Genomic DNA, 17,684 nt, shown 5'->3' with positions numbered 1-17,684 from the left:
CTGGTATCCCGAGCTACTCGTCATGTCAGTCTATCCCCGATTTGTCTGCCTCTTCAGGAGGACCTTCTGTCGCAGCAACAGGGGACGGTTCCCACCCGAACCTGTCCAGTCTCCACCTCCATGCGTGGAGATTGAGCGGCGACAGTTGAGGCCAATTGACTTGCCTCCTTAAGTCTGTGATGTGATTCTGGCAGCCAGGCGTCCCTCCACAAAAACGGTATACGCCTGCAGGTGGAACAAATTTGTGGCATGGTGCACAGCAAAGGTTGTGGATCCACTCTCTGCCCCCCTTTCAGAGGTTCTCCTCTTCCTTCTGTCTCTTGCCCAGCAGTACTCTGCTCTGGGCATTCTCAAGGGCTACCTCTCGGCCATTTCAGCCTTCTTAAGGCTTCCTGATCAGCCTTTTCTTTTCAAGTCCCCTGTTGTAAATAGATTCTTGAAAGGCTTCACACACGTTTCCTCCTGTTCCCTTCGTGATGCCTCAGTGGTACTTGAATCTTGTTCTGACTTATCTGATGTGTGCTCCCTTTGAGCCGCTTCATAACTGTCCTCTTCGTCTTCTGACTCTTAAATCTGCATTCCTGGTTGCCATCACCTCTGCCAGGAGAGTGAGTGAGCTCCAGGCTCTATCTTCAAAACCTCCTTTCCTCTCTGTCCATCCGGACAAAGTTGTTCTGAGGACTCGTCCTTCCTTCCTGCCCAAGGTAGTCACAGCCTTTCAAATCGGGCAGTCCATCACCTTGCCCACCTTCTTTCCGCCTCCGCATCCTTCGAAGGAGGAAGAGAGGCTCCACTGTCTGGACCCAAAACGTGCGCTCTCCTTCTATCTATATCTCACACACCAGTTCCGGGTGGACGACCAGCTCTTTGTTGGTTACGTGGGCACTAAGAAGAGATGGGCGGTGCACAAGCAGACCATCTCTCGGTGGGTTCGTCTTGTACATCAAGGTTTGCTACTCCTTGGCGAAAAAGGAGCTTCCTGTTGGGCTGGAGGGATGGCTTTTTCGGCTGTTCTGTTCTCCAGGACTTTCTTGTGTGATCTTGGTTCGCAGACCCACCATCGGGGTTGGTATTGCTGGGTATCTATTCTAAGGGAAGGAGTCTAACACTAACGTGTTTCTTTCAGATGCACAAGTTACTTACCTTCGGTAACGATATATCTGTAAGAAACATTAGTTAGTGTTAGATTCCTTACGGCCCCACCCATCCTCCCCGTTCTGCGAACCGATATCTTGGGTTCAGGACATCCCTTTCAGGGCCCCAGTTTCATGGCACCAGCGTCGGTTTCTATCATTGCTCTGTGTTACAAGCCCGGAAAGCTATGTACAGAACTGACTTAAGCGTGCGAGGGCAGCGTCTAAGTACTCCGATGACGTCATCCCGGCGATCACAACGCCGACGACGGACGCTGAGCTGCAGACGACGCCTGGCGACGCGCAGGGGTACTGCTGACGAAAACTTTCCAGATCCAGTCTGACGCCTGGGGATATTCTAAGATAAGGAATCTAACACTAGCTAATGTTTCCTACAGATATATCGTTACCGAAGGTAAATAACTTGTGCGTTGTTCAGAAACCTCATATCTGCAACTGATATTTCTGACGGTGTCCATGCCACTGCAGAGTTTAAGGTGTTTTTTCAGAATTCTTATAAACTGCATATGCCCTGAAATGGTTAGAAAACGTGTTATTTTGTTTATATTAATAACTCCTTTGTAGTAAAAGGGTACTGTATCGATCCTATTAAGACTATTTATTTGTTTAGTTGCAGGGAGATTAGATGATTTGCCCCGAGTTGCACAGCAATCATGAACAAGAATGTTCTCTTTCCTTTTAAACAAGCCCTGCCAAGTACCACACATCAGGGTTAGACTAACGCTTCACTGCACTAAAATTCATTAGTCAAGCATTCTGCTTCCTGGCACACTGCAAGGATCTTATGAGGCTCCAAAAGCAGCCCCATGCATGGCAATGTATCTGTGCATTGCTTTGCTTGGCTGCCTGTCTGGCAATTTAGCCTGCCGGCCACCTAGTAAACTCATTGTTATGGGGCTGTGAGGTACATTGTTTGAGTCACCATGCTGCACGGCAAAAATACATTCTACTCTCTCAGCCGGCCCGGATAAAGCAGGCTGCAGGATCATCCGGCACAGGCGGGGCAGGAAAGGTGGGAACCTTATTCCATTCCGTTACAGGACGCAGGAGGCAGGACCAGATTTTTTTTCCATCCTGGCTTTACAAATCCCAAGAACACCTCACAGTCTTACAAACATGCCAACATTTTAGGACAGGGACGTTGGAAATGTAAAATAAACAAGCATTGGCATAACCAATAGGTCTCGCCTTTGGGACCTTATAAGTATTTAGTAATGCAGCACAGCATCCTTGGTGCAACAACATCAACTGTTGCATGGTTAAAAACGTATAAGGCCCCAAATGCGAGATCTATTGGCTATGCCAATTCTTGTTCTTTGCGTCGCTGTGCCTCCTACACCAAGCACAATTCCTGTTGGTATCCTCCGGTGCACGACTTAGATTTATTTAAGGGTGATGGTCTATGTTTATAATTAAATCACCTGGTTTTGGTCACACGTAGCTCTTTGTCATTTCACTTGCTGAATATTCAACACAGTAAGTGTGTGAGTAGCACGAGAGTTGAGACTGTGTTAGGTCGTTGTTAGGTACTAGACATTGGCAATATTCCATGCTAACGAAAACATTTATACTTCAAATAATTCCTAGGTATCTATTGTTCCGTTTCTACTTATATTCACCCGGGTTGCCGCTTGAGGAATACATGGTGGCTTTATAATTTCTTAGTAAATGTTGTCTTCCTGAGCAGTCCTAGGGCGCCATTGGTAGCAGAATGAATTAATGAACTGGAATAGGGTCTTTTGATTAATACTCATAGAACATGTCTAATGCTGCCACCATTAGAGTGGATGAAAATGGTAATATGGCTAGTGTTTTTAGAGTGAAGCAATGAGTCCACCGGGAGGCAGGTTGGTTTTTCACTACCCCATCTGCTGTGAGCTGACACAGGCCCGGCTTATGCAGCACCTACTTTACAAGGGGCATGCCACCTGAGTTCTTTGGTCACCGAAGCCAAGTATAGGGGCAAGAGTGCCCTGTCTGTGGCTCAGAGGCAAGCTGCCTTTCTCAAACATGAACCTGTGAAGTACTAAAAGTTGAAGGGTGGTGTATCTTTTTAACTCTTGCTCCAGTGGGCTCTCGACTGATGTTGTCAATGCGTACCAGTGACGGGTTACTAGGTGACCCTCCTGCACATCTCTTTGGGTATCTCTGTGGCACCAATGTTTGTCTCTTATTGCAAGGAACAGGGCAGTGACAGATTGCAAGAGATTAAGGGGTGTTTCAGCATCCTTCATTATCAGGTGCAAACAAGACTATGGGGCATATGTAGGAAGGCGTTTGCGATTTGCAAATGCCGGAATTCGCAGAATTCTGGCGTTTGCGAATCGCAAACGGCCATTTGGTATGTAGGTGCCACATAGCAAAATAAGGAATCGAAAAAATTGTAATTCCTTATTTTGCTCGAGCATTTAAGGAATCACAATTTTGCGATTCCTTACATGCTATGTAGAGGTGACTTAAAATGCGATTTTAGCTTAAGGAATCGCAAAATACCACCTACTCCAAGTAGATGGTGTTTTGCGATTTACTGTCAAAATGCATTTTTTTTTTAATTCAAAGTGTCATTGGGGAACACAGACATGCCCTTAGGGCATGTATGTGCACCACATGTACTTACAGGCACATTCCAGGGGTGCAACAGGTGTCCTTTGGACACCCTGGCACCCTTGGAATTGCGATTCTCAAATTGCGATTTTCTCATAGAAAATCGTAATTTGAGAATGTATCCCCATTTATTCCTATGGGCCTCTTGGATCATAGGAATGAATGGGACACTCATGCCTTAATTGCAATTCGCAATTTGCTAATCGCAATTAAGGAATTTTAGCAATTCACCAAAAAATTGCGATACTTTACCTACATTCCATTTTGCAATTCCAATTAAGAATCGCTATTTGAGAATCGCAAAATGGAAATTACCTACATATGCCCCTAATTTGCATATGGTTGCCCCTTGCCTGAAGTTTGTACAATCAAGCTATATTGATCTAGAGGGATGAAAGCAGATGCATTACAAGTGCTTCAAACTGATTCCAGCATTTTCATTCATCACTATTATACTTGCTAAGTGAGTCCCTCAATGTGACACGGGTAGACCCAGGGTCCTGAGCACTGGGACTCTACTACTTAAGCCGAGTCTCGTTGATGGGGCACAATAAGCTAGCAACACCTCGGAGGTTGTTGTACGTCTGCGAAGAAGGAGTGTGGTCATGACGTTTGGCCTGGGTTTTCTTTTAATGATGGAGCCAACGCTCATTCTGCATATGGCTGGTCCATTTCTAAACTTGTGCGGTTTGGCGACAAACTCCTAAATTAACTATGCAAAGAGTAATTACTTGTGATTCAGACTGTTTCAAGCATTTCTGTTTGTTGCTTTTCTACTTCCTAAATGTCATCCTAATTATCACGGCTAGGCCTGCTGTGGGTCCAAAGCTCACTGTGATGCAGGCACCCTTGTTGCTCAGACCAATGGGGCAAAAACCTTTTAAAGCTGTGTGTACTCCCTGTTAGCATGGACATGGCCTACCAGCTTGGGTTGATCTGTTCCTGATCTGCATATGCTTGGTCCCTGTCTGCAATGCCGATGAAGAACTACAAAAATTATGGTGTTAAAATCAGCAAGATCAGTTACCACGGTATGAGAGGAATTCTAGAATTTCCACTTTTCGGTTCTCGCTTCTGGATTAGAGGTTTTACAGTCCATCCACGAAGATAGCCTATGTTGACAGGACACGTGAAGTGTTAGCCCACCCCATTCAAGACGCCAACCAATGCGGCACTCTAACTGACAACTAGATGCTGCTGCAGCCTAGTCTCTGTCTGTTACCTTCTGGAACACAGGCAATGGTAAGTCTCTATAAGGTGTTACGGAGGTAAAGTCCTATTCCCTTCTGTGTGGGACTGAGGACTTCAGTGCAGCCAGCTCCAGGGAGCAGAAGCATGGCACGCGCTGCTCGTGCGCTCTTGGGCTACTCTCACCTTTGCTAAGTCCACCATGGTGTTGGCCTGGTCGTTGAGCTTCCTCTGCTCCATTTTCACGCTGCGCAGTCTGGAGGTGAGAGAAGCACATGGGCGGTTAAATGCCATCCAAGCAGAGCCAGTGTCAGGCACAACAGAGGCACACATGCAAAACAGTCCGGAAAACAAAACTGAAACCAATCAAGACAAACAGAAAGAAAAGAAAGGCACGCTCAACTCATCCAGATGTCATAGTCTTGCAGAAAAGGAAAACCAAACCAAAAAACCCATGCAGTTTTATCCAAGGCAAACCCCTTATATTGCTGCTATCCACCCCTTCGCAAATTTGCTTTTCCGAGTGCCCGGTGTCTAGCTCCTCGACACCTCACAAAAGCATGCTCCTGCTCATTCTCAGTTTGATCCCGTGTGACGCCGCTGCCCTAAAAGTGCCCCAACATCTGCTTAAGACGCATTCCTTGTAGGCAGGTGTAGTCTGACTGGGTTTTAGCGCATATACTCTTAATTTTGTTTCTTTAAAGATGTGATCTTTTTATTTCAATTGCATTTTCTTTTATTTATTTTTGTTTAAAATCATTGTGCCTGTAACTTGTATGAAGATACTATTGATCCATCTGAATGTTTTAATCCTGTGTTCAGGGAGTGATGTCATGGTCCTCTCTCGCTCTCTACGTCGAGCATTAAAACTGTGACATCACAGGATGAATCCGACCCCAGCTATGCTAACACAAGATGTTTGCAGGATTTACGCCTATCCTTGTAGCAAATAGAGGCGTCATATAGGGTCATAGGGAAAGTCCTTCTGTTTCAGTTCCAGGAAAGAGTAAGTATTTGATGAGGACAACAGTGTAGTCTAGCGCCTATGGATGGCTGATAGCAGGGAGGACTCATGGCACTATACACAACCCAAGCAGCTTTCTCTTTGTTGTCCAGGGCTGCAGAAAATTAAAACCCAGAGGTTTGGGAAAATAACACGATTGAGAATTAGATGCACATAATTCACACGTCAGATTCCTTTTGAGAAAAGTCTAACCAGTTTTGAATAATTTGTAGGTCAATGTGCTTTGGATTTTCTCACCAGCCAATAAGGAAGTTTTTTTCCCAAGCTCACCAAGACTTGAACTTAAAACAAGAAAAGTCAATCGCAGGCCACATGGTGTCTTATGGCCTGCCCTCTTTGAGAGCATCTACAAGTGGTACAATGTAATGGTTTGTGTGGTCTGCATATTAAGCATTTCACAACGTATGGCTCTTGACTGGGAACTGTGGGGATAGATAAAAAGCCCCAGAATGTCCGGTGTAGAAGAAAAGACATGGATTTTGGGGAACCCCTCTTGGACGCTAGATTCTCCTAGGTCCACAATACAAACCCCAATAATTTGAGAAAGCACATTTCACACAATTCAGCATCTTTCTGAGCTGGACACGGCTCTCTGGTTGTGTGGTGTCCGAGCTCCATCCTGGATTTTCCATGGTCACACTTTGCTGACCTTAGGTGACCACTAGATGTCTGAGGGAGAATCAGGGCTACATAGAATAAGTGTGACTTCCCACTACATGTTGACCGTGTCGGTGCGGTGCCTTACTGATGGTGAGCGGCTCCCATGGAAGGATCAACTTGCTGAATTCAGCAATTTTTCTCTTTTATGATTATAAAAAGCTGGTCCTTTGAGCTGCATATTTACATCAAACCCCAGAAAAATATCAAAAATCTGTATCAGCAAACCAGTATGAAAAATTCATAAAGGTATACAGATGTGAACTATTTATTCCCCTATTAAACAAGAATTAAGGTGATCTCCATGACTGCAGATTGTTTTCTCGTGATAGTGCCAATCTCTGACGAATACCTTTTTGCTTATTATCAACAACTAAGGAGTGACTAAGTGCAAACGAATAAAGAATATTTAAACAAAAAATCTTTTTAGTGTCTTTTTCTCTCTATATATATATCTCTCTTACTATCCCCCTCAAGGACAAAGAAACCCCCTAAAGAAAAATATTCCTAAAGGGAACCAATGTACCTGTGTGATTTCCAGAAGGAAAGGAAAATCTTATCTTTTTTTGTAAGAGGACCCTCACTCACCACTTATTGGTGACATGCTTCATCATTGGGTCACCGCTGGTGTGGCCGAATGCCCCCCCAGCGTGCTACAACGCCTGTTTTACAGCGGAGCGGGATGTGGTGAGTGCAACAGTGCCCAAATTAAGGTGTGAGTGTAACTGTGGGTGCAAAATAAAAAAATACAAAGTTGTTGCCTATACAAAAATCTTTAATACCGGCCAACCTGTATTAGGTTAAAAACAAAGTGGCGGACAGCTAGGTTCTGTCTTAGGACACCTGTGTCCTTTAAAACAAACAACTGGTCAACATGTTTCTGCTGCTACAACTGCAAATTCGCTCAGCATTCGTCAGGACCTAAATTATGTCCTCCGGTGGTGTACGCGCGCTAAGGCGCTCCCTCCCGTGAGGGTTAAATGTGAAAAATTATTTTGAAGTTTAGACCATATAGTGTTATTTAGGTTAGTAGCCATGGTAGCTCACTGTGATTTGCAGGGGCACAAAAAACCTGTGGAGAGGGAAAGAAAAAGACAATACACAATAACATATAATGACACACACTGACATAGAATAAGCTCATTGTAATAGCAAAAAACGTGCATAGCAATGTTACATGCACAATGTCAGAATGGTGTCAAAGCCATTGTTTTATTAAGGTGACCATTCACAGGCACTCCAGAATTCACAGAGAGCCTTCAAGGTTTTATGATGTCCCCCATAGGTAGAGTGAAAAACTTCTCCACCCAGAAGTGACTTCATACGCTGTATTACCGCTGCTTTTATTTAATGTAGGCAGAATGTCAAGGGAGTATACTTTACTCAGCCTGTCACTGCCAAAAGTGATAATTAAAAGAAATGTATCTATCGTACTTCGTCCTAAATGGTATAGTGCCTCTTTTAATAGTACCAGGAAAACCAGTAAAAAAAAACCCTTATAAGAGTTCAGTGGTGCTTTTTTCAGTAGCGACATACAAACACAAACACTCACGTTAAGAGAGCAAAAAAACTCTCCCCGTGGGTCGAGACAGCGCGGGATGCCTTCACGCGGTGTCTATCTTTAAAAAGAGGACAGAAAATGTTATCCCTCTAACAGAAAGTGTTTTTCCTTGTTGTCGCTAAATCGGATTAGAGCTTGTGACTTACTTGAGCATTCGCGACTCCCCGCATTGTACCTGCACTCTGGGCTGCTGTCTCCCCGGAAGTAAGATATGCTTTCCCGGGATCGCAATTATCTTGCAGTACGAGGAAGTTCCGATCACGTGGGTAGCTTAACGGCACGTCGTTAACGCTAGGTTCCAATTCTTAAAGAGATAGTGTCTGATATCATGCTTGTATTCGGGGTTCAAATCCCCAATGGGCTAGGTGGTGTGAATATTACAATTCAGACATTACTCCCTAAACCATGCCAAAATTCATAGTGCACGGTGTTAGTTAATGTGATGGTAATGATAGTGCCCGACATGTGGAGTTTTCAGTTCAAGGCTAAAAGCCGGTATCTGATATCATGCTTATATTCGCGGTTCGAATCCCCAATGAGCTAGGTGGTGCGAATATTATAGTTCAGACATTACTCCCTAAACCATGCCAAAATTCATAGTGCACGATGTTAGTTAGTGTAATGATTATAAAAGTGTCCGACATATGGCTTTTTTAGTTCAAGGCTAAAAGCCGGCAGTAGGCTCTTCCAGCGGGGTCTTGAGGTTAGACTTGAGTCATTAATGACATGTGAACTCAGCACTGGTCAGTCAAATAAAATTGCTAATTGGAAAATAGAGTACCCAGGGGTTTGTACACAACAGTGGGGGCCTATCATGAGATGTTATACACCAGTTCAGATTATTTCAACCCAAACTAACATGACAGAGAAATTCAGAACAATGATGTGGCCTTAGTCACTATCTTAACACACTGCCCCAAGAAATATCATCGTTCAGCCCGGATATTGCTGCGATGTTCGCATATCCTTGTCTTGATGCGTCTTGTTGTCATGCCTTTGTACTGTAGGCTACATCGGCAAGTTATTAGATACACAACGTTGGTGGTGTTGCAGTTTGTGTGACTGCGCTTCTCCCAACGTTTACCATCACAGCAATATCCGTTGTCACAGAGCAACAACCAAGCTGACTGCACACTTCTTAGAAAAGAACCACACTCCTAATGACTTATGTTGGACAGTTCTGGAGCACCTGAAAACAGGCTCAGAAGCAGCGTTGTTTCAGAAAGAACAACGTTGGATTTATCGCTTGGGCACCAATAAAAACCGGGCTGAACGATGATATTCCTTGGGGCAGTGTGTTAAGATAGTGACTAAGGCCACATCATTGTTCTGAATTTCTCTGTCATGTTAGTTTGGGTTGACATAATCTGAACTGGTGTATAACATCTCATGATAGGCCCCCACTGTTGTGTACAAACCCCTGGGTACTCTATTTTCCAATCAGCAATTTTATTTGACTGACCAGTGCTGAGTTCACATGTAATTAATGACTCAAGTCTAACCTCAAGGCCCCGCTGGAAGAGCCTACTGCCGGCTTTTAGCCTTGAACTAAAAAAGCCATATGTCGGACACTTTTATAATCATTACACTAACTAACATCGTGCACTATGAATTTTGGCATGGTTTAGGGAGTAATGTCTGAACTATAATATTCGCACCACCTAGCTCATTTAGGATTCAACCGCGAATATAAGCATGATATCAGATACCGGCTTTCAGCCTTGAACTGAAAATTCCACATGTCGTGCACTATCATTACCATCACATTAACTAAAACCGTGCACTATGAATTTTGGCATGGTTTAGGGAGTAATGTCTGAATTGTAATATTCACACCATCTAGCCCATTGGGGATTTGAACCCCGAATACAAGCATGATATCAGACACTATCTCTTTAAGAGTTGGAACCTAGCGTTAACGCCGTGACGTTAAGCTACCCATGTGATCGGAACTTCCTCGTACTGCAAGATAAATGAGATCCCAGGAAAGCATACCTTACTTCCGGGGAGACAGCAGCCCAGAGTGCAGGTACAATGCGGGGAGTCACGAGTGCTCAAGTAAGTCACAAGCTCTTATCCGATTTAGCGACAACAAGGAAAAACACTTTCTGTTCGAGGGATAACATTTTCTCTCCTCTTTTTAAAGATAGACACCGCGTGAAGGCATCCCGCGCTGTCTCGACCCACGGGGAGAGTTTTTTGCTCTCGTAACGCGAGTGTTTGTATGTCGCTACTGAAAAAAGCACCACTGAACTCTTATAAGGGTTTTTTTTACTGGTTTTCCTGGTACTATTAAAAGAGGCACTATACCATTTAGGACGAAGTACATCTGAAAGAGACATGTTAGTGATAGATTCCTTACCTTGGAATATCCCCAGACGTCAGACTGGATCCGGAAACTTTTGCGTAGCAGTACCCTTGCGCGTCGGTAGGTGTCGTCTGCGGCTCCGCATCCGTCGTCGGCGTCATGGGTGCCGTGATGACGTCATCGGAGTACTTAGACGCCGCGTCCGCATGCTGATGCCAGTTCTTCTTTTTTCCGCGCCAGCCAGCGCAGATCTGGAAAAAGCAGTAACCCAGTCAATTTTTGACTAACTTTATGGTGATCATTTTTGATCCTTTTCGAAGTCTTGCGACTCCGACGGTGCCGTAGGGATGCCCGGCTTCAAGCATTGTGATGAATGCGACCGCACCATGTCGGTCACGGATCCTCACCGCCTGTGCCTGACGTGTTTGGGCGTCGACCACGACGACGAGGCCTGCCCCGACTTTCGGGCCCTTTCGAGGAAAGCCAGGCGGGAGCGGTCCCGCAGGCGGCTCGAACTCCGGCAGTCGGCCCCGCGCCACGTGAGGTCCTGGTCCCGGTCCCACGGGAGGTCTAGGGACAGGTCGCGGGGACGGAGCCGTCACAGCTCCGGGAGTCGGCACCACTCCTCCGGGTCCAAGTCATCAGGTAAGAAGCACAAGAAGTCGAAGAGGCATCATCGCTCTTCTGACTCCCCCCGACGCTCGCGCGATGCGGCCGGGGGTTTGGGTGACACCGCCCACGCGGCTCCTCGGGAGTCGCGGGCGTCGCGTCCGGCCCCATACCCTCCGGTCCCAGGGCTGAACGCGACGCCGGAGGAGATTGAGCGTTTCCTCATGGCCATGAGGTCCCTTTCTCCTCCGACGGGCTCCGCGGCGCCTCCCGGCCCAGCGGACCCGTCTGGGGGCCCTAGTGGGTCGGGGGCTTCGACCCCGACGCCGTTGGGTGCTTCGGCCCTGACGCGCCAGCGCCTTCGGGCCCGGCGCCACAGGGCCCCACGATCCCGACACCGCCGGTGCCCTCGGGCCCGGCGCCACAGGGAACAGCGGCACCGGCGCCGCCGGCGCCTTCGGGCCCGGCGCCGCAGGACGCCGCTGGGCCTTCCTCGGGCTCTGGATCATCCCCGGTGAACCTTACGACCCCCCGGCGTCGGTCCGTCTGGTGTCACCTCCGGCGCCGTCCTCGGGCGGCGTCGTCCCTGATACCTCCTTTGTTTCGGTTCCGACGTCGGGACGGCGCCTATCGGTGCCGTACTTGACGCCGTTTGGAGATTTCCACTTCTATGACCCGACCTCATTCAATTACAACCCTGAATCTCAGGAGATGGGTGATGAGGAGGATTGGGAGGGGTCTGAGGACCCTCTGACCAAGGAGTGTCAGTCTAATATGGACTGGGCAGGAGACCTTGGGGAGGCCAGTGGCCTGGACACCTCTCCAGACACTGGGTTTGTCTCTCCTCCTACCGTGGCTTCGGAGGAGGGGGCTACCTATGGTGTGATGTTGACGAGGGCTGCCAAGGCCTTGGGCCTTGAGCTCCCCGTCGCGGCCGTGAGGACTAACCTCCTCACAGAGGTCCTTAAACTGCAGTCATGTTTGACTGAGCCTCTGCTGCCCTTTAATGAGGCCTTGACCGACGTTCTTTTGGGCACTTGGTTCAGGCCCGCTACGGGTTCGCCCGTAGATAGGAACGTGGCCAGACGCCACCGCCCGGCTCCGGGTGACCCATGTTTCCTGTCCTCCCACCCCACCCCCGAGAGTCTGGTCATCCAGGCCTCTAATTCCCAGACCGCATTCCCGCCGGCCCCGCCGGACAGGGAATCCAAGAGGTATGAGAATTTTGGAAAGAAGATATTCTCCTCCCTTAGTTTGGGACTGCGGTCTTCCAACACCGCATGCCTCTTGGGCCGCTACACCCACTCTCTGTGGGAGACGGTGGCGGAAGTGCTGCCAGAGTGCCCGTTGGAGGTACGGGCCAAACTCGGCCAAGCCCTTGTGGAGGGCCGGGATGTAGCCAAGTATTCAATCAGGTGTGGGCTGGCTACTACTGACTCGCTAGGCAGAGCGATGGCTACGACAGTGGCGGTGAGACGCCACGCCTGGCTGAGATCCGCAAATTTCTCGGCAGATGTCCAGAACACTCTGATGGACATGCCGTTCGATGGCCGTCGCCTCTTTGGCGACAAGGCAGACCACGCGTGTGAGCGCTTTAAGGACTCCAGGGCTACGGCCAAGTCCTTGGGCCTCTCGGCCCCGCGCCAGCAAACGGGTGCCTTTCGCTCCTTTCGTGGCCAGGGAAGGGGCGCCCCACACGTGCCGCCAGCCACTCGCCTCAGACTGTCGTCCAGCGCGGCGGCGGCCGTGGAAAATGCCGCGGAGGCGGTCGGGTAACCAGGCGGAGTCAGTCCACTCCTGCCCTCGCGGCATCCACCTCTAAACCCTCCTAGTCCGTGCTTTTCGGCCCATGTGACGCCAGTGGGAGGCAGGGTTCGCCATCACCACTCTCACTGGCTCAGTGTCACTTTGGACAGGTGGGTGCTGCAGATCGTCCGGAGGGGCTACTCCCTCCCCTTCCAGACCACTCCTCAAGCCATGCCACCGCAACACCACCGCGTATCGGGGGATCACTTGCGGCTCCTGCAGGAGGAAGTTTCGGGCCTCTTGGCCAAGGGGGCCATCGAGCGCGTTCCTGGGACAGAAGTAGGACGTGTTGCTACTCCCACTACTTTCTGGTACCCAAGAAGGGCAAAGGGGGCCTACGCCCTATCTTGGATCTGAGGAACGTCAACGGCTTCCTCCGGAAGGAGAAGTTCAAAATGCTAACTCCGGCTCAGGTCTTCGCTGCCCTAGACCCATGAGACTGGATGGTAGCGTTGGACTTACAGGATGCGTATTTCCACATCCCCGTCCTGCCGGCCCACCGGCGTTACCTACGGTTCACGGTAGGCCACGAGCACTTTCAGTTTACTGTGCTCCCCTTCGGCCTTACCAGCGCCCCACAGGTGTTCACGAAGGTGATGGCGGTGGTCGCAGCTCATCTGCGCAGGTTGGGGGTCTCAGTCTTCCCTTACCTCGACGACTGGTTGTTGAAGGCGGGCTCGCCCCAGACAGTCGTCAACCACCTCCAGACTACGGCGGATCTCCTGCACCAGCTGGGATTTTCCATCAATGTGCCGAAGTCACACCTGTGTCCCTCTCAGAAGCTCCTTTTCATCGGAGCGGTTCTCGACTCGGCGCAGTTTTGGGTTTTCCCACCCGAACAGCGGGTTCGGGATATACAGGCCCTGATTCCACTCTTCCGGCCTTTATCCCGGGTTTCGGTCAGGTTGACGCTGCGGCTTCTGGGGCTGATGGCCTCCTGCATCCTTCTGGTGCATCACGCACGGCGGCGGATGCGGGCTCTGCAGTGGGACCTGAAGTTTCAGTGGGCCCAGCATCAGGGCAACCTGTCCGACCATGTCCTTATCTTGAAGGGCACTGCGAGACAGCTGCAGTGGTGGCTCACGGACCGCGATTGGATCAACGGCAGATCCCTCTCCCTTCTCCAACTGGAGCACGTAGTTGTGACGGACGCGTCCCTCCAGGGCTGGGGAGGCCACATGGGAGAGGCGGAGATCAGAGGCCTCTGGTCTCCGGCGGAGTCCCGGCTCCATATCAACCTTTTGGAGCTGCGGGCGATTCGTCTAGCACTGAAGGCATTCCTCCCGTCTGTCCGAGGGAGTGTAGTGCAGGTGTTCACGGACAACACCACCGCCATGTGGTACTGCAACAAACAGGGCGGGGTGGGGTCGTGGACCCTCTGCCAGGAGGCTCTGCGCCTCTGGCAATGGCTGGAACATCAGGGCGTGACTCTGATGGTTCAACACCTGGTAGGTTTTCTGAACGCCAGGGCGGACGAACTCAGCCGCCGGTGCATGATGGATCACGAATGGCGTCTGAACTCGGACGTGGCGCAAGGTCTCTTTCAGCTGTGGGGAGAGCCTTGGTTAGATCTATTCGCCACCGAAGAGAACGCGCAATGTCATCAGTTCTGCGCGTTGGAATTTCCAAGGCGGCACTCGCTCGGAGACGCTTTTCGTCGCGAGTAGAGTTGCGGTCTGTTGTACGCCTTTCCGCCTATACCACTTCTGCCCAGAGTGCTGAAGAAGATCAACCGCGACCGGGCACAGGTCATCCTTGTGGCTCCGGACTGGGCACGAAGGTACTGGTATCCCGAGCTACTCAATATGTTAGTCGATCCCCCGGTTCGTCTGCCTCTTCAGGCGGACCTTCTGTCGCAGCAGCAGGGGACGGTCCTCCACCCGAACCTGTCCAGTCTCCACCTCCATGCTTGGAGATTGAGCGGCGACAGTTGAGCCCATTTGACTTGCCTCCTGAAGTTTCCAACATCATTCTGGCAGGCAGGCGTCCCTCCACAAAGTCGGTATACGCCTGCAGGTGGAACAGATTTGTGGCATGGTGCACAGCAAAGTCTGTGGACCCCCTTAATGCCCCTCTTTCGGAGGTTCTCCTCTTTTGTCTCTCTCTTGCCCAGCAGGGCTCTGCTCTGGGCACTGTCAAGGGCTATCTCTCTGCTCTTTCAGCCTTTCTGAGGCTGCCTGATCAACCTTCTTTGTTCAAGTCCCCTATCGTTAATCGATTCCTGAAGGGCATCACTCATACGTTTCCTCCTGTTCCCTTCGTGATGCCTCAGTGGGACTTGAACCTGGTCTTACGTTTCTGATGTGCGCTCCCTTTGAGCCACTTCACAACTGTCCTCTTCGCCTTCTTTCTCTGAAGACTGCCTTCCTGGTGGCCATCACCTCTGCCAGGAGAGTGAGTGAGCTCCAGGCTCTATCTTGTAAGCCTCCTTTCCTTTCAGTCCATCCGGACAAGGTTGTGTTACGAACAAGGCCCTCCTTCCTACCCAAGGTAGTCACGGCCTTCCACATTGGGCAATCCATCACCTTGCCCACCTTCTTTCCGCCTCCGCACCCCTCGAGAGAGGAAGAGAGGCTCCACCGTCTGGACCCAAAATGTGCGCTCTCATTTTATTTGAACCGCACACAACAGTTCCGGGTGGATGACCAACTCTTTGTTGGATACGCGGGCGCTAAGAAAGGGAAAGCGGTGCACAAGCGGACCATCTCCTGGTGGATCATCTTGTGCATCCAGGCGTGTTACTCCTTGGCTAAGAAGGAAACCCCTGTTGGGCTGAGGGCTCATTCTACTCGAGCCACAGCCACTACAACTGCCTTGGGCCGAGGTGTGACCTTGCAGGACATTTGCCAGGCGGCTACGTGGGCCTCGCTGCACACGTTTGCACAACATTATTGCCTGGACAGTCAAGTCCGGAGGGATGGCTACTTTGGCCGTTCCGTCCTCCAGGACTTTCTGGTGTGATTATTGGTTCGCAGACCCACCACCACGCGGTTGGTATTGCTGGGGTATCTATTCTAAGGTAAGGAATCTATCACTAACATGTCTCTTTCAGATGCACAAGTTACTACTTGTGTAACGATATATCTGTAAGAGACATTAGTTAGTGATAGATTCCTTACCGACCCACCCATCCTCCCCGTTCTGCGAACCGATATCTAGGGTTAAGGTCATCCCCTTTTAGGGCCCTAGTTTCATGGCACCAGTGTTGGTTTTTGGCATGGCTCTGCGCTTCTGGCGCGGAAAAGCTGTGTCTAAGAACTGACGTCAGCACGCGGAGGCGGCGTCTAAGTACTCCGACGACGTCATCACGGCGCCCACGACGGACGTGGAGCCGCAGACGACACCTACCGACGCGCAAGGGTACTGCTACGCAAAAGTTTCCGGATCCAGTCTGACGTCTGGGGATATTCTAAGGTAAGGAATCTATCACTAACTAATGTCTCTTACAGATATATCGTTACACAAGTAGTAACTTGTGCGATAGCTACATTTCTTTTAATTCTACTTTTGGCAGTGACAGGCTGAGTAAAGTATACTCCCTTGACATTCTGCCTACATTAAATAAAAGCAGCGGTAATACAGCGTTTGAACTTTGAAGTAACTTCTGGGTGGAGAAGTTTTTCACTCTACCTATGGGGGACATCATAAAACCTTGAAGGCTCTCTGTGAATTCTGGGGTGCCTGTGAATGGTCACCTTAATAAAACAATGGCTTTGACACCATTCTGACATTGTGCATGTAACATTGCTATGCACTTTTTTGCTATTACAATGAGCTTATTCTATGTCAGTGTGTGTCATTATATTTTATTGTGTATTGTCTTTTTCTTTCCCTCTCCACAGGTTTTTTGTGCCCCTGCAAATCGCAGTGAGCTACCACAGCTACTAACCGTGAATAACACTATATGGCCTAAACTTCAAAAGAATTTTTCACATGTAGAGCCTCACTGGAGGGTGCGCCTTAGCGCACGTACACCACCGGAGGACATAATTTAGGTCCTGACGAATGCTGAGCGAATTTGCAGTTGTAGCAGCAGAAATATGTTGACCAGTTGTTTGTTTTAAAGGACACAGGTTTCCTAAGACAGAACCTAGCTGTCTGGCCGGTATTAACCCCTTCGATGCGTGTGACAAGGTCAGCTCGTCATGGGCGGTACCTGCGCTGTGCGTGTGACGAGTTGACCTTGTCACGTAACATGGGATTTTAAAAATTGCAGCACAGCACGGGAATTGCTGCAGCAATGATGCGGTTAAAGATTTTTGTATAGGCAACAACCTTGTATTTTTTAATTTTGCACCCACAGTTACACTCACACCTTAATTTGGGCACTGTTGCACTCACCACATCCCACTCCGCTGTAAAACAGGCGTTGTAGCATGCTGGGGGGCATTCGGCCACTCCAGCGGGGACCCAATGATGAAGCATGTCACCAATTAGTGGTGAGTGAGGGTCCTCTTACAAAAAAAGATAAGATTTTCCTTTCCTTCTGGAAATCACACAGGGACATTGGTTCCCCTTTGGAATATTTTTCTTTAGGGGGTTTCTTTGTACTTGAGGGGGATAGTAAGAGAGATATATATAAAGAAAAAGACACTAAAAAGATTTGTTGTTTAAATATTCTTTAATCGTTTGCACTTAGTCACTCCTTAGTTGCTGATAATATATTGACTGGGGTACAGGAGTGCCTGCTCATGCTCTTCCTCTCTAGTTGTTATTTGGAATACTTTTTTGCATCATTCCTTTTGCAAAAACCCACCAAACCAATGACCTCGG

General features: G+C 49.1%; 1 protein-coding gene across 1 annotated transcript in view; it reads right to left on the bottom strand.

Annotated features, from left to right (window-relative positions):
- LOC147673102 (small conductance calcium-activated potassium channel protein 2-like) overlaps nucleotides 1-17,684 on the bottom strand; it is a 385,836-nt gene that overhangs the window by 9,089 nt on the left and 359,063 nt on the right. The window contains exon 8 of the mRNA XM_086946805.1: nucleotides 5,133-5,202. Within this exon, the coding sequence (XP_086802931.1) occupies nucleotides 5,133-5,202 (70 nt within the window). The remainder of the gene's footprint in view (nucleotides 1-5,132; nucleotides 5,203-17,684) is intronic.

This window comes from Lissotriton vulgaris, chromosome 12 (assembly GCF_964263255.1).
Source record: "Lissotriton vulgaris chromosome 12, aLisVul1.2, whole genome shotgun sequence".
Taxonomy (NCBI): Eukaryota; Metazoa; Chordata; class Amphibia; order Caudata; family Salamandridae; genus Lissotriton; species Lissotriton vulgaris.
This window is presented reverse-complemented; position numbering and strand designations above follow the sequence as displayed.